At 43.0% G+C, this 24959-nt stretch overlaps 1 protein-coding gene across 8 annotated transcripts in view; it reads left to right on the plus strand.

Moving 5' to 3' along the window:
- Window positions 1-14313, plus strand: part of ZNF181 (zinc finger protein 181) — a 55933-nt gene extending 41620 nt beyond the window's left edge. Inside the window, exons 1-5 of one of the 8 annotated variants that reach the window (XM_011947573.1) lie at window positions 5699-5764; window positions 5836-5842; window positions 10635-10755; window positions 11006-11101; window positions 12080-14313. In XM_011947573.1, coding sequence (XP_011802963.1) covers window positions 10722-10755; window positions 11006-11101; window positions 12080-13545 — 1596 coding nt within the window. In that variant the 5' untranslated portion in view covers window positions 5699-5764; window positions 5836-5842; window positions 10635-10721 and the 3' untranslated portion in view covers window positions 13546-14313. Of the gene's footprint in view, window positions 1-5698; window positions 6556-7632; window positions 7723-10634; window positions 10756-11002; window positions 11102-12079 lie in introns of those variants that run through there. The other 7 variants (XM_011947538.1, XM_011947521.1, XM_011947520.1 and 4 more) reach the window with 7 other exon arrangements.
- The last annotated feature ends 10646 nt before the right edge of the window (window positions 14314-24959 follow it).

Genomic DNA, 24959 nt, shown 5'->3' on the forward strand with positions numbered 1-24959 from the left:
TCCTGACCTCGTGATCTGCCTGTCTTGGCCTCCCAAAGTGCTGGGATTACAGGCTTGAGCCACCGCGACCGGCCTGTGTTTATTTTTAAAACTAGGTGAGATTTTTAAATTCCAAAAAACATTCAAATACTGACATGAGAAGATAGAGAAACCCTGAATAATCCTTAAGGGTGAACCGTGAATAGGAGGCCTAGGCTGCCTCCTATATTCAATCCTAGGAAGACGGTGTTGCTTTTATTTTCCTCCAGCACTGTTTCTTCAGTCAGAATGGACTTAGATCAATGAGAAATGCCGCATTTCAGGCATTGTTTATTGTGAAAGCTTTGCTTGGGGAACTGCACCTGAACTGGGAGGGCAGTGAGTGGTGTATGGACACTGAATGACGACATGATTAGGATCATGTAAAAGACTGTTAGGAAAGCAAGGCTTTCCTGAACTAACATGGACATGGAGGTGTCCTCCAATGTTGTAAGATGTTCTGGATCAGACAATGATACATGAACATTTCAAGGTGAACCTCATGCACATTAACTTCAATTCCCAAATAGCGATGCTACTGAATGGTGGTGCGAAATGTTAGACTGCTACTGGACATCTCTCACCCCACCAATAACACTGAAAATGCTGAATATGCTTTTTATTTGTCCTTTCATAAATCTACGTTAATTTAGAGTCAAGTGAACGCCTATTGTGTCTGTTTTATTGCCCATAAGAATCTGCAACTGTTGCTGGTGGCCATGCAGTCCTCTAATTGTCTATGAAACCAAATTAAAATTTTAAAAGCTTTTGCAAAGAAAATCCCAGGCAAATGACTTTTTCTGGGACATTCTAGCAAATACTTAAGGAGGAAACCAATCTTACACAAATTCTTCCAAAGAATAAATAATGAGGGTATCTTGTCTGTATCGGTCAGTGTTCCTGCAGGAAAGAAATGGCAAACTCACACTGGACACCTGAGGAGAGTTTAATGAATGACTCTTGGCTCTGGTGTGAGCAAAGTTAAGGGAAGTCAGTAAGAAAACACCTGGCCAGGAGTGGTGGCTCACGCCTATAATCCCAGCACTTTGGGAGGCCGAGGCGGGCAGATCACCTGAGGTCAGGAGTTCGAGGCCATATTAGTCAGATATGGTGAAACGCTGTCTCTACTAAAAATACAAGAATTAGCCAGGCATGATGGTGGGCGCCTGTAGTCCCAGCTACTCGGGAGGCTGAGACAGGAGAATTGCTTGAACCCGGGAGGCAGAGGTTGCAGTGAATTGAGATCACGCCACTGCACTCCAGCCTGGGTGACAGAGCAAGACTCTGTCTCAAACAAAACAGAACAAAACAAACAAACAAACAAAAAAACAAGGATAGAAAAAGCAAAATACCCAAAGGGAGACAAAGAAAAGGAGCTGTTCCTATGATGCAGTGAGACCTGCAACTGCAGGAGAGGTCAAACTCATGGGACCTTTGGCCATCAGTAGAGGGACGCAGCCACTGCCAATCTGCAGCCCAAAGGGAAATCAGCTGGGAGCAAATCACTTCATCTCACTCTCTTCGTCCTTCCCATGTCCTGCCATATCTCCAATGTGTCAACACCCCAAAAAACAAAGGGCAACATAGCCCAATGTTGCAATCCAGAAAAGGCCATGTTCTGGTGTACGGAGCAGGTTGGGGAAAGGGTAGCCTAGATCTTGTAGAATAAATGGAAATCACCACTATATTCCTCAGTTAATTTAATGAGGCTGCTATAATCTTGACAGCAAAATTCAACCACTCAGGGACACAGACAAAATTTTCCACACAAGATATTGGCAAAATGAGATTATATATAAAATAATACTACATGCTGATTAAGGCAGATCTATACCAGAAATACAAGCCAGGTTTCATATTAAAAAATCATTTGATATACTTTAAAACATTAACAGAACTAAGAAAAAAAACATATGCACATTTCATTAAATGTAAATAAGATGTCTTATAATATTCATCACCTTGTTTAAAAAATGTTCTCAGGCTGGGTGCGGTGGCTCACGCCTGTAATCACAGCACTTTTGGAGGCCAAGGCGGGTGGATCACTGGAGGTTAGGAGTTGGAGATCAGCCTGGCCAACATGGCGAAATCCCGTCTCTACCGAAAATACAAAAATTAGCTGGGCGTGGTGGTGCGCGACGGTAGTCCCAGCTACTCCACTGGCTGAGACAGGAGAATCACTTGAACCTAGGAGACAAAGGTTGCAGTGAGCTGAGATTGTGCCACTGCACTCCAGCCTAGGAGACAGCGACTCTGTCTAAAAAAAAAAAAAAAAAGAAGAAGAAAAAGAAAATAGAAACAATAATATATCCTTAATCTAACAAAGAGCATCTACCTAAAACTCCTAAATTAAACTTCCTATTTAATGGTGAAATATCAAAAATTATCCCTTTGATTCTGGATGAAGGGTATCCAGAGAAGAAGGAAAGAATAGGGCAAGGAGGAAGAGACAGGAGAGGACAGGGGGGAAGAGGATGGGGAGAAGAAGGGAGTGTGAGCTGCACCCTTGTAACCTGCCTGCCCCAGCTCCTCCACAGCAGGCTGTCCTCCCCACCCTCCCCACCCCTCCACATTGGACCACTCTCCACTCAGCAGACTCTCGAGCTACAGCCCGTATCCAGGAAATCTCATCTCCCAAAGCCCTGCCCAGAACTCTAAAGTGAAGCCAGAGTTGAGGGAGCTCCTCCCCCAGTGTCAACCTGGCTCCCACCTCCCAGTACGGGAGAAAAGCAAAGCGGGTGAGCTGGGAGGAGTGCAGGCTTTGGGGACAGGCCATTCTCCAGGTGCCAGCCTGGCCGCAGGGCCAACGGTGCCTGGCAGAGAACCACAGGGCTTAGTAAGCAGAGGCCATGCAAGCCCCAAGGTCAGATTTGAGTGCGAGCCAATGTGGCCAGGCAGGCAGGGGGCCTGGATGAGGTGCCCAGAAATCCTATCAGCACCACTGGGTCCCCTAGAAGAAGCTCAAGTTCCCAAAACAGCTCGGGATTAGAGGTTAGGGATTAGTCAGACCTCACCTTGGACAGCAGTCCCAGCCCTGTCTCAACCCCAGGGACACCAGGGCATGGGGCTGTCACAAGGAAGTAGGTGGCTCAAGGCCAGGTGCCTGTGCCTTGGCTGAGGGACACGGCTCAGGTCAATTTGCTCCATGACTCCTGGGACCCTACAGACTTCCCTCCCTGTTCTGCTGCAGCCCAGTGCACAGCCCGCTGCTCTGCTGTGCCAGGTTGTATTGTGTTGAGTTGTGCTGTGTTCCTGCAGACGCCCTGTCTGGGAGCTCTAGGGCCCTGGCCTCTAAGAAGCCCCAGCCCCAAGTCAACCTCAGGCAAGGCCTGCATCCCTGCTGCCTCCACTTCCCTCGCTCAGCCTTGAAGCTCCCGCTGACCCCTCTGCCACTCATCTACTACCCATCATCCCCACTTAAAGGCCAGGAAGCAGCAAGGGCCATCTCCCCCCTCTCTCCACCCTTTCTCTCTTCCCTCTATCCTCCAGGACACACAACTCCAACAGAAACCAGAAATCCTGCAAACGCTCTGACCCACCCACTGACCCCAGGGCACCTACTGCCCAGGTGTTTGGCACAGGGGATGCCCCCACACTGGCCCCATCATGTACCCTCGTGGCCCCGAGGCTGCAGCACAGGATTCCTGTCTGGCCCTGGGCGTGCCCTGGGCCCTGCTCTCTGCCATACCTCACAGGACAAACCCATACAATTACTGTCCTCCCTCTGAAATGGTGGGTGTAGGGAAGGCCTCGCAACCCTCCTGTGCCTAGGCCCCTCACCCCCACACTCTGGCTGGCTGCATCTGCTGCCCAGAGCCCTTGCTCACAAGGCGTGCAGCCCAGACCACGGTGATGGCAAGGGAGGCCCTTCCTAAGCCTAGAGATGGTCTAAACCTTCACGGAACTGCTGGTCCCAGTGCCAGCCAGAGTCCCAGGTGAGGCTGAGAAGGCTCAGAGTGGTGCATGGGAGCTGTCTGATATCAACCCTCTCCTGGAGGTAGATGATGTCTCCAGCCTGGTGACCTCCCCGGCCTCCAGCTATCACCACCCCCAGTGTCCCTAAGGCTGAAGGTGCAAGCTTGCCCTGGCCCTAGCATACAAAGTGCACGACCTGGTCATGTCATGCAGGTGAGGATACCTGTGTGCCAGGTAACCTCAGGCGGGCATGGTGGCACTTGTGGGGCAGTCCTGTAACCTGCAGTGTGGTGGGTGGGACGGATGTGACACAGGCAGGAACTTCCCCTGATGGCAGTTGAGGACCCACATGTGTATTAGGTGGGCGCCGATTGGAGTGGCTGGGCACAGGCAGGTGAATGAGTGACAGCTACACAAACTCCACCACTGAGCACGTCACTCCCAGGGCAAAGCACATCAGAGCCACAGGCCCAGTCCTGGGAGGCCCAGAGGGGCCTCAGGTCCCCAGGAAGCCTCCTGGCCCTCTTTACTCTAGGAGGACCCCCACTCCTTCTAAAGAGCCCCCCTCCCCCCCCGCCACCGCAAGCCGGCTCCACCTGTAGCTGTGGGCGTGGGAGGGTCACAGAGTGCTCTGGGGGCCAGCGAAGTCAGGAAGATGGACGGAGGGTGGACCTCTGCTCCCTGACCCCGCCCTCTGCGGCCCTCCTGGAGTCCACACCTTTCAGCTGCAGTCTCCCAGCCTTTGTCCCCAGGACGAAGCCCACTAGGCCAGTGCAGCTTTATGTTCCCCTTGGGGAGGGTTCCCAGATTGTGCAAAGTGAGGAAGGGTCCCCTATCCCTGTCCCGCAGGACCCCCATTCCAGGCCTCCCCTATCTCTCCCTGTCTCTCTCAGAGGCAGAGGCATTCAATTAAAATTTAATTTAAATATTAAAAAGAAAGTAAAAAATTCAAATATACACCAACAGTAGACTGCTCTGGCTTGCATACAAAGAGGTCCATTGCCCCTTTGGGTGGGCCGGGCAAGGTCAGGGTCTAAGAAGCGCCTCTGGTGAGGGGGGGTTCAGGCTCTGATGGCTGTGGGAGGAGTGACTCCTCCCAGGATGAGGGTCTCTGTCCTCCCAGCGCTCACTCAAGTTCTGTATTTCCAAGTCCTTTCAGAGAGCGTAACGCACAAGAGAACGCCCATTTGTGTCACAGATACGTGGCCGCATGCATTTCCAGGAAATGTCCTTGGCGAACTACAGCTGGCACAGTCCAGCCCAGGGCGTTCTGTGAGCTGTAGTCTCCGGCAAGTGCATTTCAAAAAAACCTCAAAACCATAGAAGCTGGACAGCGTAGCAGCAGGGTTTGGCAAGAGAGGAGATCTTTTGCTAGCAAAGGCGAAAGCTCGCGCGGTACCAGTAAGCTCTCTCCATGCCCCCGGAAAGAAATATTGGTGTGAGCGCACGCTGACCCAGAAGAGTTTGCCATGGCCGCACGGTTTTCTGGGAAGTGTAGTTTCTTGGTCCCGGCGCTATTGTCCTTAAAAGTAGAGGGTAGCCCTTGGTTCCGAGGAGTATCTCTCACCACAGGATGACTGTGTGCCCCAGGACACTTCGCGCATGGTCCAACTGGCTGGCTCTGGGATAACAGCCCCAGGCGGTTTAGTTTCTTAGGAAACCTAGACCGGTTTGCCCGCGGTGCGCCAGGTCCGCGCGGCCGCAAAGACTCCTGGGAAGTGTGGTCTTCCGGTGCCGGCGGTTCGCGGATGATTCTGGGAAATGTCGATCGGCCGTGGGCTGCGCACGGTGTGCGTCCTGCGGTAGCCTCAGGCCTGACGGCGACTCCTAGGTTGAGGGACGATTCTGGGCAGTGTCGTTCCCGGAGGTCGGCGGCCGTTGCCCGCTCACCAGCGACCCGAGGCGTCAGGTCCGCAGAGGTGCGGGCTCGGGGCGCCTGCGGGGACGGTGAAGCCCCGCCGAGGACTCCGGCCAGTGTGAGTCCCGGGGGCGGCGGCGGGGCTCAGGCCCTGGGTCTGCCCCGCGGTGTGACCCTGGCCGGTACCTTGGCTTTTCCTGGGCTCCTTGTCCTCCTGTGTAAACGCGGGGTGATGACGGCGCCGACATCTTGGCGCTGTTGTGAGAGCGAAGTGGGCGCGTGAGCAGACGCCAGCCACAGTTGTCTTTGGGTTATGTCGTCATGAAGCCGGCGCTTTGCAGTTGTGTAACCTTGAACAAATGGGTTCAGTATCTTGGAATTTCAGTTTTGTCATTGTTTAAAAAGAAATCTGAAATAATGTGAATGCAGACCGTGCATAGTAATGAAGATCGAACGAGCTGATGGTTGTTACCGTTGTTTTATGAGACTTTTATGTACAGAATAATTGATTTTCCCCGCAGGTGGCACCGGATAAATGGCTAGCCCTTGCGGAGGAACAACCTGTTAGTTCCCAGAGAGAGATTGGCGCCCTAAAGAGTGATTACCACTGTGCCTTTCCATTATGGTGTGTCACAGGTGCCGCAAGATAAACCTGATTTTTCATGACTGCTTTTCCTTGCCCTCAGGACACTGCCCATCTCTAAGATAAGAGCCTGGAAAGAGGACTCTGTTGGCTGTTGGGAAATTGCAGAGTAATGTCTCAGGTAAGTCAGTGTGTCACCAAATCTTCCTGAAACACTTTATCAGGACTGTGTGTTTGCTTTGCTTTTCCTGCCTGTTCCCACCTAATCAAGTCTATTTAAGGGATTGAATCTATGGTTCCATCCATATATATAGGAAGGATGGAGCCCACAAGGTATTGTCCTCCTCACCCAGTGTTCCTCTTTTCTACAGTTTTCTGCTATAAGACTTTCTAGTCTTGCCAACGTTTTAAAACTACAATTCACAATGCAACTTTGGAATGTAAGGTTATTTGCTTTATGGTTGTCAAAACTATACCATGTAGTCTCAAGTGAAGAGATGTTTGCCGTCATCCTTGATTCTCCCTTTGACTTACAACTCTTATTCAGATCCTCTAGTTGGAGCTAAGTTATACACTGTATACAGAATCTGACGGTTAGTTAACCCATCACTACCACTACTACCCCGGTAGTGCTAGCGATAAAGCCACCTGGATTGTTGCGGAATCCTAGCTGGATTCCCTCCATCTGCCCTTAACTCTCATCGGTCTGTTCTTAGTACAGCTGTTATTGTGATCTTACTGTTATATAAATTCCTATCATTCCTCAACCTAAAAGTTTTCAGTGGCTCTGAGTTACTTCTGCAATGACCTATTTGTACAATTAGGCCATTACCTCTCTGATCCCACCTTCCTTCTCTGCTTCCTCATTCCTGTGAGCTCCAGCCACTGTCACCAGTTGCTGTGCCATCCACGTGAAATACTCTTCCCCGACATAGGCACAAGCTTGCATTCTTATCTTCTTCGTGTGTTTGCTCCGTGGTTACTTTCTCAGAAAAGCGTCCCTGAATGCCTATTTGCAATTGCGGTCATCTTTCCTCGCCTAGCACTTCCACTTCTCCATCACTGCTTTGTTGTTTTCCACGGCACGTGTCACTCACTAGCTGATGTACTGTATATTCAGTATACGCACGTGCTCATTGTTTGCCTCTTCCTGGTGGGAGAAATGTTTTTTCTTTTTTGTTGTCTGTTATAGCTTCAGTACCCAGAGTGGTACCTGGCACCAAATAGATGCTTAGTAAGTAATTGTGGAGTGAGTAAGATGAGTAATGAAGAACTGATGGGGCAGAATCATGGCATGGAACGTGAAGCTTGCACAGGAGAGAACATGAGTAGCAGATGTACATGTTGGGTGAAGTCTGTTTTCTTGGAGAAATTAGATAATTAGAATTGAAAAACTGGTGTGGTGGTACATGCCTCTTTTTCCAGCTATTCGAGAGGCCGATGAGTTGAGAAAATTTCTTGAACCCTGTGGTATGAGGCTGCATAAGCTATGTTTATGTCACTGCACTCCAGCCTGGCGACAGAGCAAGAAAAAAGTAACAGCTAAAGTGAACTCATGCCAAAATCATTAATTGGTTCATCTTCTAAACACTTACGAAGTACCTGTTAGGAAAAGTTGTAGATGAATTTCGGTGTACACCGACACACAGGACTTCATGTTCTAATGCAGTATTGTCTAAGAGGACTTTCTGCAGTGGTGGAAGTGTTCTGCATGTGTACTGGTCAGTACGGTAGCCACCAGCCCTGTATGACTATTGAGTCCTTGAACTGTGGCTTAAGCAACTGAGGAATTGAATTTTAAATTTTATTTATTTTATTTTTAGATTTTAATTAATTTAAATGTATGTAGCCAAATTGCCTAGTGGCTACTGTATTGAGGATTGCAGCACTGGTAGAAAAGTAAGAAAGCATAAGAAGTTAAAATAAGTGCTAGGACAGATACCCTATGTTCTTTTGGGGACAGAGATGAGTGAACACCCCAGGCTGCCCAGGCAACTGAAGGGGAAGAAAGAAGCATCCCTGGCTCTAACTTGTAATAACCTGTTCATCATAAAGCAATGATAAATGTTCTTTTGATTTGGGATAAAGGGAATTAACTAACACAGTGGCAACTACAATTAACAGGTGAATTTAGGATAAATTATGTGTAGCAAATTGAACTGTCAGGTCTTACTTGATTATTTGGAAAATGTATGTATTGGATTGTATCTGCTTGGCTATAAAAAAGATGAGATTTCTTCTTGTCCTTTTAATCTCGTTAGTGGATTGCCTGTGAAGTGCATCACAGTTGATTTAATGCTTATTAAGTAATAAAACTGTGTTTTTTTTTTCTACATTTGTGAAGAGGATTTTCTGCCATTGGCAGGAGATTTGAATTTTAATTATTTTCCCAACACCTGGCAAAAGTAAATTCTGCCTTTAAAACCAAAGACCAGTATCACTGGTGAATATGCATGCAAAATATCCAAATAATGTAATACAATGCTGAATTAACTGTCAGACCTAAAAAATTACCACAGGCAAGCAATTTGTTTCACAAATCAAAGACAGTAATAATGCTGTATTAAATGGATGTATTTTTTGTACATAATTTAATTTGACTAGCCAATAAACTATTATTGAATATTTAAGCTTCCAAAGTTTTACTATTTTAAGTAATATTGTGAAATGAGTACTATTGAAAGGAATTTCTAAGCACATCTGTGAGCATTTCCTTAGAGTATTTTCTTTGAAATGTACCCTTTTATTTTTTTCCCTTTCCTTTCAGGTCCTATTTAAGGACTATCTAAGACAGTGGTCCCCAACCTTTTTGGCACCAGGGATCAGTTTTGTGGAAGACAGTTTTCCCACAGAAGTGGGAGGTGGTGTTTTGGGGATGAAACTGTTCCACCTCAGATCATCAGGCATTAGTTCAGTTCACATAAGGGGTGTGAATTGATCCCTTGCACGCGCAATTCACAGTAGCGATTGTGCTCCTATGAGAGTCTAATGCCATAGCTGATCTGACAGGAGGTGGCGCTCAAGTGATAATAGTCGTTTGCCTCCCAGTCATCTCCTGCTATATGGCCCGATTCTTAACAGGCCACAGACCTGTACCAGTCTGTGGCCCAGGGGGTTAGAGACACCTGATCTATGACATGAAACCATCCTTCAGTCTTTTCACTAAGGGTCTCATATTTTAATTATTAAATGTCTGTCAGTACAAAGTTTAAGTATATACCATAAATATATTTTTCTTTTTTGTTTATGAATCAGTTATGTGTATGTTTTAGTCCATTGGTGCTGCTGTAACAATACCACAGACTGAGCAATTTATGAACAATAGAAATTGACCTCTCATGGTTTTGTAGCCTGGGAAGTGCAAGATCAAGGGGCAGGCATCCGGCAAGGGCCTTCTTGCTGTGTCCTTTTATGGTGGAAAGGCGAGGAGAAGAGAGAGAACCAAAAAGGGGCCCAAATGCATTTATTAAATAAGCCAGTTCTAATGATGATGACATTAGTCCATTCATGAGGGCAAAGCCCTCAAGGCATAATCATCTCCTAAGGTCTTACCTCTCAAAACTGTTACAATGGCGATTAAGTTCAATACATGCTTTTTGGGGGTCACAATCAAACCATAACAGTGTATGTCTGTGAGTCTTTAATATAAAGGTTTTTTTAAAAAAATTTTTGAGACAGAGTCTTGCTCTGTTACCCAGGCTGGAGTGCAGTGGCGCAACCTCTGCAGACTCTTGGGTTCAAGCCATTCTCCTGCCTTAGCCTCCTAAGTAGTTGGGATTACAGGCATGAGCCACCACACCTGGCTGCCCATTTTTTGTGAGCCTTAGTGGATCATCCTGAGTATCCCATTTGAGAGACAATCACTTTAGCCTCATTTTTTAAATTACTTACCTAGCACTTAAGCTGTAAAAGATATAACTAAATACTTGACCCTGTGCTGTCAAATGTCAAATACTGATTTTTTAAAATTCGTGTATTTCTGTAACTTTTAGCAAAATTAACTCTACTGAAGCAAAGCTCTTATATTTGTTTCTCACCCTTATTGTATAATAATTCTAATCACATACCTGTCCCCCTTATTGTATAGTAATTCCAACTACATGCTGTCCTATTATTACTTAACTGAGATCACATTCCCAATCATTGCCACAATTCCTGAATCTTACTCCATTTCTCCCACAACCAGGCTAATTTTACCCTTTCTTCAGTGACATAAGAGGCCTGGGCTATGCATGAGCCTAAATATATTTGTTATTTCAGGTGACATTTAGTGATGTGGCTATAGACTTCTCTCATGAAGAGTGGGGATGGCTCGATTCTGCTCAGAGGGACTTATACAAGGATGTGATGGTCCAGAATTATGAGAACCTGGTCTCTGTAGGTAAGGATATCACCCCTTCCACTCCAATAGGGGCTCTTTTGCCACTCTGAATTGCTGGAGATCCTCCTAACTAAATGGCTGAATTTCTGTAGCATGTTCCCAAAGAAATGTGCGGCTCTGTTGTGCCCTGCCTGAAGCTTATCTTTCCATTTCATTGAACACCCTTCATCCCTTCTTGTGGTCCCTCATGTGATGCCTCTCATAATAGAGGACCACAGCTTAAACAATTCTATATTCTTCCTGTAAGCAGGTCTTTCCGTAACTAAGCCATATGTGATCATGTTACTGGAGGATGGAAAAGAGCCCTGGATGGTGGAGAAAAAACTGTCAAAAGGTATGATTCCAGGTGAGTCATGGTGAACGAGACTAAGGAAGATTTTGTTAAAGATGTTTATGGAGAATGTGGAAGCATTTTAGGGATACTGTCTTCAAAGATCTCAGATAGAAATGAAAAAATGAGGGATATTTAGCTTAGATTTTCAAAACAATTGTTCCTCTATCCCAAATTATTATCTGTATCACTCATGTCATCTAATCAGGGTTAGAGGTTTTTGCCATCATAATAATTCAATTGTTACTCTGTTCATGACAAAGTAAGGCAAATTATTCTTTCTTAAATCTACTTAAAGAAAAACATACTGATAGTTTTAGGCTAAGAAAAGCTGTCAGTTAGATGGGAAATCACTTTTCTAAAGCTGAGCCTTATAGATGAAATATGAACATATTAGAGGAAAAAAGGAACATATATAAAGATGTTTCTAGGAATAATATTTTCTAATGTCCAGTAAATGACATAATTCACAGTTTCTTCATAACCTCAGAAAGCCTAAATCTTTGTCAGATATAAAGAGCATTTAGATTATTTTGTTCTTACTGAAACTGTTTAAAGTAGAAATATCAATTCTGTATTTAAGCGTGTTAATCTGGCAGCAAATTGAGATTAATTGAATGTTGGAGAAAAAGGCTATGAGACAAAATGCAGTCTTTCACACATGAATATAGGCACAAAATGATGGCTTGGAATCCAGAATGCCTTCCACATTTTATTTTGATAATTTCCTTTTTTTCCATACTATTTCATCCATTACGCATATTTTTCCCATTTCCGTTGTCACACTCTGTTCCTACTTCTGTGAACTTTGTATTCTCTGCTCCATTTGAGCATTGTTCAGAAATCATTGAAATATTTGAGTTGTCAGAGCTATGTGTTTTGTGGGGGCTTCATTTCTAATCCAGTTCTCCTAATTCCACTGTAGAAGTTACTTTTCAAGAAGTTGAAAAAAAAAAAAAAAAAGCAGTGCTTTACTTTCTTGATGTATTTCAGATTGGGAATCAAGATGGGAAAGCAAGGAATTATCAACAAAGAAGGATATTTATGATGAAGATTCACCCCAAACAGTAATAATAGAAAAAGTTGTAAAACAAAGTTATGAATTTTCAAATTCTAAGGAGAATTTGGAATATATAGAGAAGTTGGAAAAGAAGCATGGAAGTCAGGTAGAGCATTTCAGACCAGCAACTCTCACCTTTAGAGAAAGCCCCACTCCAGACAGTGTTTACACCTTTCATTCAAAGTCTACTCTTTTTGAAACACAAAAAATTTCTGCTGAAGGGAATTCACACAAATACGATATATTAAAGAAGAACTTACCAAAAAAGTCAGTTATAAAAAATGAGAAAATCAGTGGTGGAAGGAAACTATTGAATTCTAATAAAAGTGGGGCAGCCTTCAACCAGAGCAAATCTCTTACCCTTCACCAAACTTGTAGTAGAGAGAAAATCTATACATGCAGTGAATGTGGGAAAGCCTTTGGCAAACAGTCAATCCTCAATCGCCATTGGAGAATTCATACAGGAGAGAAGCCCTATGAATGTCGTGAATGTGGGAAGGCTTTTAGCCATGGCTCATCACTTACACGACATCTGATAAGCCATAGTGGAGAGAAACCTTACAAATGTGTTGAATGTGGGAAGGCCTTTAGCCATGTGTCGTCACTTACTAACCATCAGACCACTCACACTGGAGAGAAACCATATGAATGTATGAACTGTGGAAAGTCTTTTAGTCGTGTGTCCCATCTTATTGAACATCTAAGAATTCATACTCAAGAAAAACTCTATGAGTGTCGTATATGTGGAAAGGCCTTCATTCATAGGTCATCTCTCATTCACCATCAGAAAATCCATACTGGAGAGAAGCCTTATGAATGTAGAGAATGTGGGAAAGCTTTCTGCTGTAGCTCACACCTTACTCGACATCAAAGAATTCACACTATGGAGAAACAATATGAATGCAACAAGTGTCTCAAAGTCTTTAGTAGCCTCTCATTTCTTGTTCAGCATCAGAGTATTCATACTGAAGAAAAACCCTTTGAATGTCAGAAATGCAGGAAATCCTTCAACCAGCTTGAATCACTGAATATGCATTTGAGAAATCACATTAGATTGAAACCCTATGAATGCAGTATATGTGGGAAAGCCTTCAGTCATAGGTCATCCCTGCTTCAACATCACAGAATTCATACTGGAGAGAAACCTTATGAATGTATTAAATGTGGGAAAACCTTCAGCTGTAGTTCAAACCTTACTGTACATCAGAGAATTCATACTGGAGAAAAGCCATATAAATGTAATGAGTGTGGGAAAGCTTTTAGCAAAGGCTCAAATCTTACTGCCCATCAAAGAGTACATAATGGAGAGAAACTCAATAATGTGGTAAGTGTGGAAAAGCCTTTAGACCATGTGAATCACTATACGTGTGAGAAACCTTACAGAAGAGAAACTATATGAAGCAGTGTTTATCATGGTAATTTTCATTCGTAGATTCTCCCTTATTTAACATTAGAAAAATTTGTACTGGGGAAAGTCTTATGAATGTGGTGACTATAGGAAGACTTTTTAGCAAAGATGTAGGCCTGTTTGTCAGACGTTATACTGTAGGGAAATCATATGAAGACCATACATGTGGGAAAATCTTTGTCAGTATTAATCCCTTAATTGACATAAGTGTACTCACACTAGGAAAAAACCCTGTACATGTAGCAAATGTGGGAAAGGCTACAGGCAATAGGAATCTTTTACAAACACCTATAGGAGAGAAGCTGTATGAATGTAGAAAATTTAGAAATTGAGGGAAGTCTTCAGTTCCAAGTGTATCCCTTATTCTGCAGCAGAGAACTCAAAATGGAGAGAAATCTCATTTAAGAGATGTAGCAAAGTATTCACTAAGAGTGTTTATCTTGCTACACATCAGAAGATTAATGGTAGAACAACCTGAAGGATTTAGGAATTATGTGTAAATCTTTGCAGTCATGCTATTTGTAAACTGGATTCTACAGGAGAGCAAATAAATATAATAAAATATGCATTTCTTAGAGCAGTAGCTTGCAGTTTCAGTTGAGTTATACTTAGAAATTCTTTTTAGCTAGTGGACATGTGAAGATATTTAGTCACCCAGAGGAGCCAGTAAGTGTTATAATGTTGAAAATTAAAGCTGCAAAAGAAATAAAGTGATGTTAATAAAAGTTTTGGTATCTAATAAAATCATTTTGTATATCACAAACTCTTTTACTGTGACTATTTCTTGTAAAAAAAATTTCACTAAGATTAGCCTTAGCATAGCCTTTAGTTGGACACTAGCAAACCAAGAGAAAAATCACCTGCTCTTTGTACTGAGAATAGCAGTATTTTGATGAGGATTATTCAATTTCCAGTAGGCTTAATTAAATACATTTCAAGAAAATTTACTGAGCATCACTCATATGTATTACACAGGGATGGGATACAGGAATCCAGTAGTTCTGAGCTTAGTGGTATGTCAAAATCACTAGGCGGGTTTGTTAAAGCCCAGATTGCTAAGTCTGAATCTTAGAGTTTCTGTATGAGTTGATTTGAATTTGCATTTTTCATGTGTTCTTAGGTGACACACCATCCAGAAAGCACATTTTGATAACCATTGTAATAATGAACAAAACAATGTGATCTTTTTCTCACAGGGATGTTATCTGATGGATTACAAGTAAATTTGAAATAATTGTTTACAAGTGAACATACTATAAGAAATCAGAACAGGCTTAGCTGGATGTGATTTTTGAAATGAATCCTAAATGATGAACACTAATTATGTAATGAGTACTACTCATGTAGCTGTGTGCATCCTTGCTTGTGCCTTTGCGTGTGTGTATGTGGTGTACTGGGTGTTATTTTAGGTAAAGTGGACAGTCGAGTTCTGTCATACTTTCTGCAGCTGGACTCCATGTTCCCATGTCTAGTTTCAGATTCTGTTGTGACTTTGAGGTAGTACTGCTGGCAGCATCATTGGTTTCAGCAACCATTATTTCTCTATCCCTGGGTCATAGTTATGGGAGTTTACCTTGAAGTCACCAGTCCAGAAGTGTTCTCATTACTTTTACAGTCTACCTACCAATTTTGAAAGCACTAATTTACAGCAATATATGCCTTGAAATAGTTGAGAGTTTTTGTTCTCTGCACTGAACCTTGACAATTATGGTTTGTAAGGAGGGAGGATGGCTTCAGATATTCTAAGTTCTAGATAAGAAATGGAACAGTCTCACTGGCCCTGTGATTAGAATCCTATCTTGTGATTAAAAAGGTAATACAGATCAATTTGATTTGGAGTATATGGACACTGATGCAAGTGAAGGGCTGTGATATGGATTATGCTTCAGATTTTGTTGTTTATCTCAGGTGAGAGTAGTAAGGTATGTTGTTTTAAAAAGGAACATGTTATATATGATAATTATGGTGTGCAATGAGTGATAAGGTTTCTGATTTGCAACAAAATGTATCTCCTCTGATATATGTGCTACCTTAACTGAAAGCCAAAGCACAGAGGCATATTCCAATAGCAATTTGCAAGAGAAAGTAGGTTTGGAATGGGGTGGTAAATTTTTACTATTTTGCAGGGATTTTATCTGATTTATTTTTAATCATGAAATTTATATTGAAATTCTGTGGAACATTGAAGGATATTTGGAAGATTTTTAATTAAGGAAGGGCCGGGTGTAGTGGCTCATGTCTGTACTCCCAGCACTTTGGGAGGCAGAGGCAGGAGTATTGCTTGAGGCCAGGGGTTTGAGACCAGCCTGGGCAACATAGCAAAACTCATTAGTCTGTTAAAAAAATAAAAAATTACCCAGGTGTAGGCACACACCTGCAGTCCTAGCTATTCAGGAGGCTAAGTGGGGAGGGACTGCTTGAGTACAGGAGTTTTAAGGTCACAGTAAGCTGTCATCACACCACTGCTTTCCAGCCTGAACAGAAGAACAACACCCTGTCTCCAAAGTAAATAGAATTAAGGAAGCATGACGTGGTATCAAACAGTTGTAAGTATGGATAGACTGGCTACCACATATATACTTACGGGATAATGAGAGTAGCTTTCTTTTCTCCCATTCTGTGTCCTTTCTCTGCTCTCCCAAGCAACTGGTACCACAAAGATGAAGTAGTCCTATAATGCCCAGATTTTGTTTCCACTACACGTAGTTTACTGCTACCATGTCACTTTGTTATGAGAGGATTCATCGAAATACCTGTGCTTTGTCATTTAAAAAGCATTAGCATACACGTGATAATGTTTTACATTTCTGGATTTAAAGTGCCTTCACAATACAGAACTAGGAAAAAGAAGGCCATCTTTTTAAATGAAGATGGTTTTAAGAGAGCAATAAGAGACTTACTTTGCTATGATAGAAGGTTTGGCTGATGTCATAATGATGTTATGATGTCACTGACATTGTTTCCTCAGTTATACCTATTAACCATTTCTTGAGCATCCACTGTGGGCCTAATAGATAAGAACACTCCATATCCTTTAAGAACCCCAAGGTGTGTGTGTGAAGAGCATTAAGCTTTGGAGTCATGTTACCTGGGTTTAAATCCAAGTTGCATGTATACTGGCTTTGTGTGACCTTGGACAAACTATTTCACTGTGTCATGCCTCAGTTTCTCCATCTGTAAAATGGTAAAGCTATCTCATAGCATTATTATGAAGATTAAATGTATTAATTGGTGCAAAGTGTTTACAACAGTGCCTGGCCTCTCAATAGCATTCAGTAAGTATTAGCTATTGATTTCATCATCATTGTCTTCTCATGGTTGCTTCATCATTCTGGTCTCAAATGTCACATCTAATCACTTATCACTCTTATGTGTTTGCTGTTTAACATTTTTAGGGGAGAGCTCTTACAAAACTCCCCGGTTTCCTTCCAACACATTCTTAAGTATCTGAGCCATTTTGAGGGAGAGAATGTTTCTTGCCCTAAATAATCTGAGGAGAAACAAAGAGACCAGGTAGGAGATGAGATGGGAACTTAGCAGGTCTATGGGAAGGAAGGAGGGTGCCCTACAGATTTGGAAAATGGGCCGAGTGAAGGAGGCATCAGGCTTGCACATGAAGGAAAGGGGAGGCTTTACCCAGAGACCAGAGGCCTACAGTTATTTATCATCATCTCCCAATACAGAGTCCTGTGGGCTGGGTGCCACTGCTCTCACTCTTCCTAAATGGAGGTTACAGCCTGTCACTGAAGGTCACTGATGCCTAGAAAGTCAAACAGTTTCCTTGTTAGCCTTGGGCCAGTCAGATATGATTAGAGCTCAGTTGTTGGTAAACACCTAGAAAGAAGCAAGGCACATATCACTGAGCACTTCCTGGGAACTTAATTTTTTGCTGCTGAGGGGGAGTCAGTCTTTTAACAAATTGCGATTGTGTTAGAGAAAAAAGCTTTATATGCAGAAGTAATTGATGCAAGAAACAAGACAATGACAAGGCTATATGGCCCAAGAGGTGCAGAGTGTAAGCACTCTGGCATCAAAGATAAATAGGGAAAAATTAAAATGATCATAACACAATATTGTTAATAGCAGCATAAACTAAGCCTTGTGTTTGCACTGTGTGCTGCATTCAGACAATTAAATGTTCTCAGCTCTGGACCCAAATTCCTAAGTGTATTGGGACTGTCACTTGCTTACTCTATAAACTTGGGGAAGTCACTTCATTTCCTGATTTTTCCATCAAAATAAAAATAATTCCCATTTTACCAGGTGGTTGTGAGAGTTAAAAGACTTATAAAGCAAGCAACAAAGTGTCTCTACATGGAAGTTTGTTGCTGTGTTTTTCCTGCTTTTAATAATCTTTCCATACACTGTAAGGTAAATGCTGTAATTATGTTCATGCTAGTGACCTGAGCTCAGAGTCACACATCTTAGGAATATAGGCGACATTTGAACATTCAGTAAAAGACCACACCATATTGCCCTCCTAGGACAGATCTCAGAAACGGGTTTCTTTTGGCAAATATACAGGCTCTCTTGCCTCCTTGAACAAAAAATGTTGCCTTTGGCCATGCTGTTCCTTCTGCCTAGAATGTCCCATACCCCATTTATTACCATGCTTGCCTGCCGAGGGAGGCCTGCCTACCTTGCAAAGCTCACTAGGTGTGTCAAAGATGAACAAAGCTGGACATAATGATGGTGGTGAGAACAGACTTTAATTGGTAGTAACTATTGCAATGGGGAAAGGAATTTGGCATGAACTGAACCCAGCTTTGATTTGTACAGAGGTGAATGAGTATGTTAAAGGGAGGGCAAGGAAATAGGGAGGCGGTGCACAGTGTTGGGCACTGGGAACACACATCACACATTAGCTATCTCTGATACTCTCATCTAGAATTAAGATGGTTAATATTTCCCCTTTAAGCCTTTCTTGAGGAAAATGGAGGTGAAGGGTAGCAAGGTAGCTTGCACAAGGCCACAGCCCTGAGATAGGGCACAGCATGATCCAATCATGTCTCTGGATTCTGTAGGCCATGCTCTCCTGAGGATCTGCACATGCCACTGTACATGAATGGGGGATACTAAGAAGTTATAGTTCACACTTCTCCACTACATACCACCGATTGCCAGAAAGAGGAACTTTCTCTTGTAATACTTGATGTAAGTCTAGGACTCTGGACTGAGAGTTACCCTATCAGCAGGAAGAGAAGGCCTGAAGAATCCCAGGATGCCACGATCCTCCATGTCAGTGTGCCACAGCCATGTGGTTGAGGGTCCAAGAATATGAGATATTTAACACACCTGTGCTAGGAGGGAGGTGACGGCATCAGTACTCCAGACTCAGCTGAACTCTCTCCCAGGCCCTACAAAGGTGTCTAGATGGGTCCTATCATCCTTACTGGCCTTCCTAGCTTGGTCCCAAAGAGCCACCTGCTCCCCCAGGGTGGTGTGGTCAGACAGGTCATGTGACAAATGAAAGTCCACCATAGCAGTGCCAATAGTGCAACCCATAATAATGCAGGCTGCAGGAAGCACTTCTGTCCTAGGGTCTCATTTGGGCATATGAAGCACATCCTTCTAGGTAATGTAGCTCTTCACATTCTTTGAGGCAATGGCTAAGTAGCACCCAGAAGGTCACTAAGTGGAAGGAGCATCAAAAGACTCTTATGAAGAGAGTGGTACTTCATCTCTTAAAGGTGAGTACCCAGTTTTCCATATTTTACTGTCTGCAACAGATCACATAAATATTTAAAGAGAGATTATTTCAGATACTATGAAATACTACAAAACCAAATAGGTGGAGTATGATTTCAGGGAAAATGACCAAATAGGAAGTGCCACGAATCTGCCCCTGTACCTGAAAAACTATTCTGGCATCTCTCTGAAGTGACAATTTTGGAACTCTAGAGTTTCTTTGAATGCTTGTAATTTCCAGCTTGCCTAATAAATTACAATTTGTGTTGATTGCAGCCATCAGAGTGGTATTGGCTGCACATTCCTCACTCCCAGCTCCATGGCAAGGAGCTTTGTGGATGGGAATGTCATTCTGGTGCAGATTTCTGGAGCCAGGGTGAGCAATAAGTACCTTATCCCACAGGTACTGAGGTTCTGTGTTCTTACTGTGGATTGGTGCTTCTGATCTTGTGGGCTTGTAAGCTAGTCATCATTGTTTCAACCCCCACTGGATGAAGTGGCTTTCACGAGATATAAAAGAATTGCACCTATTTTTGTGTGTGTGTTCAAAAACAACTACATATATGGAAGAATTCAGAAAGCCACTTCACATGCCCAAGGAAAGATACAAGCACTGAAAAGACCTTCAGCTTTCACTTTAGGCTGATCTCTGGCAAATAGTTATCCCATAATAATAAACACAAAGGCAAAAATGCAGCAAATCCAGGGAAAGGTGGGGGGGGAGTATGATTTCCAGAGTTATCACATGGTAAGATTCAAATGTCCAGTTTTCTACAACAACAACAAAAACCTGAAGGCATGCCAAAAAACAGAAAAGTATGACCCAATTAAAGGAACAAAATGGGCCGGGCGCGGTGGCTCAAGCCTGTAATCCCAGCACTTTGGGAGGCTGAGACGGGCGGATCACGAGGTCAGGAGATCGAGATCATCCTGGCTAACACGGTGAAACCCCGTCTCTACTAAAAATACAAAAAAACTAGCCGGGCGAGATGGCGGGCGCCTGTAGTCCCAGCTACTCAGGAGGCTGAGGCAGGAGAATGGTGTAAACCCAGGAGGCGGAGCTTGCAGTGAGCTGAGATCCGGCCACTGCACTCCAGTCTGGGCGACAGAGCGAGACTCCGCCTCAAAAAAAAAAAAAAAAAGGAACAAAATGAATGGAGAGAAAACATACTTGAGGAAACCCAGATGTCAGTCTCACTAGAAAAAGACAACTGTCTTAAAGATGCTTAAAAAGCTAAAGACATGAACAAAGGAAAAAGATGTATGAGCAAACTAAGGATAGAACTAAAGAGAGAAAATATTTTTTTAAAATGAAAAAAATTCTGGATCAAAATTTACAGTAATGGAAACAAAAAATATGAATACAATAAAGGGATTAAAAAGACACGCAATCAGAGGAGAGATTCAGCAAACTTAAATATAGGAAAATATAAATTATCAATATAAAAAAGAATGAGGAAGAGGGAACATAGCTTACTGGAACTTTAACACAACTATTTGGGAATCCCTGAAGAGGAAGAGAAACAAAGAGGCAGAGAAAATATTTGAAGACATAATGGCTGAAAAATCTCCAAATTTGATAAAAGACATGAATTTGCAAATCCAGCAAGAGTTCACCATGAATGAACTCTAAGTAGGAGAATTGCAAAGAGACCCACACTGAGACACATAATCAAAGGTCAAAAGCCAAAGACAGATAATCTTGAAAATAGGAAGAGAAGCAACTTCTCTCATACAGGGGATCCTCAAGACTATTAACCAGTGTCTCATCAGAAACCTTGGAAGCTAGAAGGAAGTGGGTCAATAAACGTAAAGGATGAAGAAAAAAAGCTGTCAATAGAGAAGTTTATATTCAGCAAAATGTTCTTGAAAAAATTATGTAGAAATTCACATATTTCCAGATAAACAAAAGTGGAAGGAGTTATCACTAGACCTGCTCTGCAAACAAACAAACAAAAAACAGGTAAAGGAAGTCTATCAGGTTGAAATTAAAAGAGCTAAAATGTACCCAGTCACAAAACTCCATGGACATAATCAGTACTGGAGCTCAAATTACAGTTATACTGGGGGATCCCCATTAAATTTAAGCATTGTGCCTCTCCTATAATCTTGAAGTCACTATATATAAAATAGAGAAAAAGTAGGAATGCCTCACTTTAAATGTAGTCTTGCCTATATTTCCCAAGTCATAATACCCATTGCCCTAAAATATCCCATATTGGAGCATAGATGCTCTAACATAAATAATAAATTAAGGTAGATCTTTTACAAACTGGCTTGATAAAATGGGACCCCATGAATACCCAATTAAAATAGTTAATCTGGTCCAATATAGGGTACAACAGGGCCTTCAAGGGTTAAAACCTAATTAATAAAAAGGCAGTTACCCCAACTGCTTTTCTATTTGATATCCCAATCTTGCCTGTTAAACCTGGGGGATAAAAAAGGTAAAGTGCCTCATGGTGCATTACTACAACCTTAACAATGTGTTCCCACCAATTAGGGTCCCCATATAAAACAGCTAATATTATTAAAATCACTGATTCTATTAAATCAATAACCAGCTCTTATAGATTTGGAGAGTGTGTTCTGTTCCAGGCTTATTTCAATAGCCTTTCAACTACAGTTCACCTTCATTTCTGAAGGGACATAATACTCCTGTTTCAGGTTACCTGTGGGGTACTTCAGCAGCTCTGCCATCACACACATTCTTTGCAAGATAGATCATAGCTGCATCCATTTTTCTCCAGGAGCACAGGGCAGAAGGCTGGATTGAGGGTGCTTATTTCCCTTGGACTCAATGACCATAGAGACTGTCCCATGGTTCAGGCAGCTACTCATCTGCTATGGCACCCATTTGAGCCTAGACTTCCACAAAGAAAAACAGAAGATCTGTTAAGTGCACTGCACATCGTTCTGGTAACTATTGGTCTCCTTACTGCTGGTTGGGATGATTCACTGGTTTTCAATTCAGAGGTCTAAACTCCCCAAATAAGCCTCAACCAAACACGGCAAATGCTGAGTTGCACATCAACCTGAGAGGGTACCCATTTAAAAAGGACACCCAAGTCCCACATGTCAGATGATTTCACCCTTGCCCAGAAGCTCACTGCTGGAGATGACATTGTCCCAGCCCAAGTCTTTGCCATTGTAGATGACTTTACCTCTTGTGCCAGGGACACCTTCACTCCAGATGTGAAAACCTCTGTCCCTGTGGTGCCTATGGAGTGCCTCTCCTAAGGCATGCATTAAACATGGGATATTTATGCTTTTCTCCCTTGGATGTTAAAGGTTCTACTATGTTTCTGAACTTGCTGTCTGTCTAACCTACGATTCTGGTATGTTCCTTGCTCTCTGCCAAAATGTACACCCTGCACTTCCATGTCTAACAGTAAATCTAGTAGAGGTTACTACTATCTATGCCATTCTAAAAATTAGTGGAAATTATTACTTTCCTCAGGAGGCATCTGCCTCAAATCAGTCAACCCCTTCTCCCCCTAGAAAGAGTACAGTTTACTCCCCGATGCCTTTCCGTACTCTCACCCTGTATCTCCTACTATGATCACTCTTTCCCCTTGATCACACACAAATACCACTAACCTTTACATATACCTTACTGTCATTTCATACCCTCCAACATTACAACTGCCAAACCTGTCACTTTGACCTGAATGTGTTTCTAATGCACTTAAAACACTACCAAGATATTGCTAGTGACCCTAAAGATTTCAGAACTACTGTCTTGGATAATACCATATAAATAAATAAACTCCCAAAGCGCCATTTGCTTAAATCCACCACCTGCCTTCATCCTAACCAGGGATGACTACATGTTATGACCAAGTCAACCTATGGGCTTACTATTTGTGCCCAGGAGCCAGCCACCAGTGGCCAATTCCCTACCCTGAGGCCTTCACCCTCCGTACAATGATATTCTCATGGGTACAGCATACTCTGAATAATGGCACATTTGGGTTTTTTGGTGCCTCAAAATCACAGGCAAAGCACCTTATGTATTTTTCCTTGCCAATCACCCTGTGTGTTTTCCCTGATAAAATCTGGTAAACAGTGGTTACACTAGGGATTGCCATGGTTCAAAGACACAAGGCAAAATTGGCAGTGTTTATCCCTATCTTAATAGGACTTGCCATAGGCACAGGACCCACCACTGCTGACACCAGTACAGCAGCCTTTGTCGAATAAGATCAAATCATAACTGCCAACCAGCATCATTAGGTGGCCCTTTCAGATCATATTCAAAGGCTGTACAAAGTACTGTCCTTAATACAACAAGCCTATGAGTCTCTAGCTCAAATGGTAATAGATAAACAGGCTGACTCTTGACTATTAGCCAGGGAAGGAGGAGTTTGTGCCATTCAGGATACCTCCTACTATATGTACATTAATAACTCTGGACAGGTACAGGCCAACTATGAGGAATAGGTCAAGAGGTAACGGTTTTTCATGACTTAGCCAAATATTCCAACAGATTCCCTTAATCCAAGGGTGCCTGGCCCGTTCTCTTGGCTCTCTTCCACAAAGTGGGATGCCTTGTTACAAACTGGATACCAAACCCTCATCATATGCCTAATAGGACTCTTCTGAACTGTTACTTTTATTAAAGTTTACCTTCAGTGGCTAAGTCATGCTGTCCCAGGCACCTTTAACATCTCTGCAACCCACGTGGCAAGTGTTATCCATCTGATTAGTATTGTAATGATTAGTTCTGATTAGTATTGTAATGATTAGTTCTGATGAGTATTGTTCTGATTAGTATTGAGGCACCACAGGGCAAACTGTAATGTAAATTTTAAAGCACTGTACTTTCCTGCTGCCTTGGTATTCCCACAGGCTGTGAGCCCCCAGCCAGCTATACCAGTGTGATTAGGCTGGCCCTGCCACAAGTTCTGTTGTGCTGTTTGTGCACTCCATCCTGGCTGCCAATAAAGGCACTTCCCCATAGGTCTTCATTCTCTTGGCTCCCTAACAGCTCACTTGAGCCAGCCTCCTTGATGCTGTCTGTGCCCCCTTGTTTCCCTTGGTGTGCAATGACTGTCTCTCTAGGACCTGTTAGTATAATAAACTTTGTTCTTCGACAAGTCTCTCATGTGTTTCCTCCTTTGCCTACACCTGACTGACAGTCCTATGGGCACACAATTTAAATAGTTCTAACAACACAGGAATCATGCAAAACATTCAATCCAAAGGCAGAAGTGGGGTCAGGGGAGAAAATAAAGAGTACAGATTAAACAAAGAGAAAAACCAATAGCAAAATGATAAATTGAAACCCAGCAATCACACTAAATTAAATGAGCTAATTAAAAGGCAGAGATTTTCAAAGTAGACAAAATGCAAGATCCAATAATGTTTCATACAAGAAAAACATTTTCAATATAATGACAAAAATTATTTAAAACTGAAAGGACATGGTTGGGCATGGTGGCTCATGCCTGTAATTCCAGCACTTTGGGAGGCCAAGACAGGTGGATCACCTGAGGTCGGGAGTTCAAGACCAGCCTGACCAACATGGAGCAACCCTATCTCTGCTAAAAATACAAAATTAGCTGGGTGTAGTGGTGGGCACCCGTAATCCCAGCTACTTGGGAGGCTGAGGCAGGAGAATCGCTTAAACCTGGGAGGTGGAGGTTGCAGTGAGCCAACATTGTGCCATTGCACTCCAGCCTGGGCAACAAAAGCGAAACTCCATCTCAAAAAAA

This window comes from Colobus angolensis, unplaced genomic scaffold (genome assembly GCF_000951035.1).
Source record: "Colobus angolensis palliatus isolate OR3802 unplaced genomic scaffold, Cang.pa_1.0 Scaffold107, whole genome shotgun sequence".
NCBI classification, from domain to species: Eukaryota; Metazoa; Chordata; class Mammalia; order Primates; family Cercopithecidae; genus Colobus; species Colobus angolensis.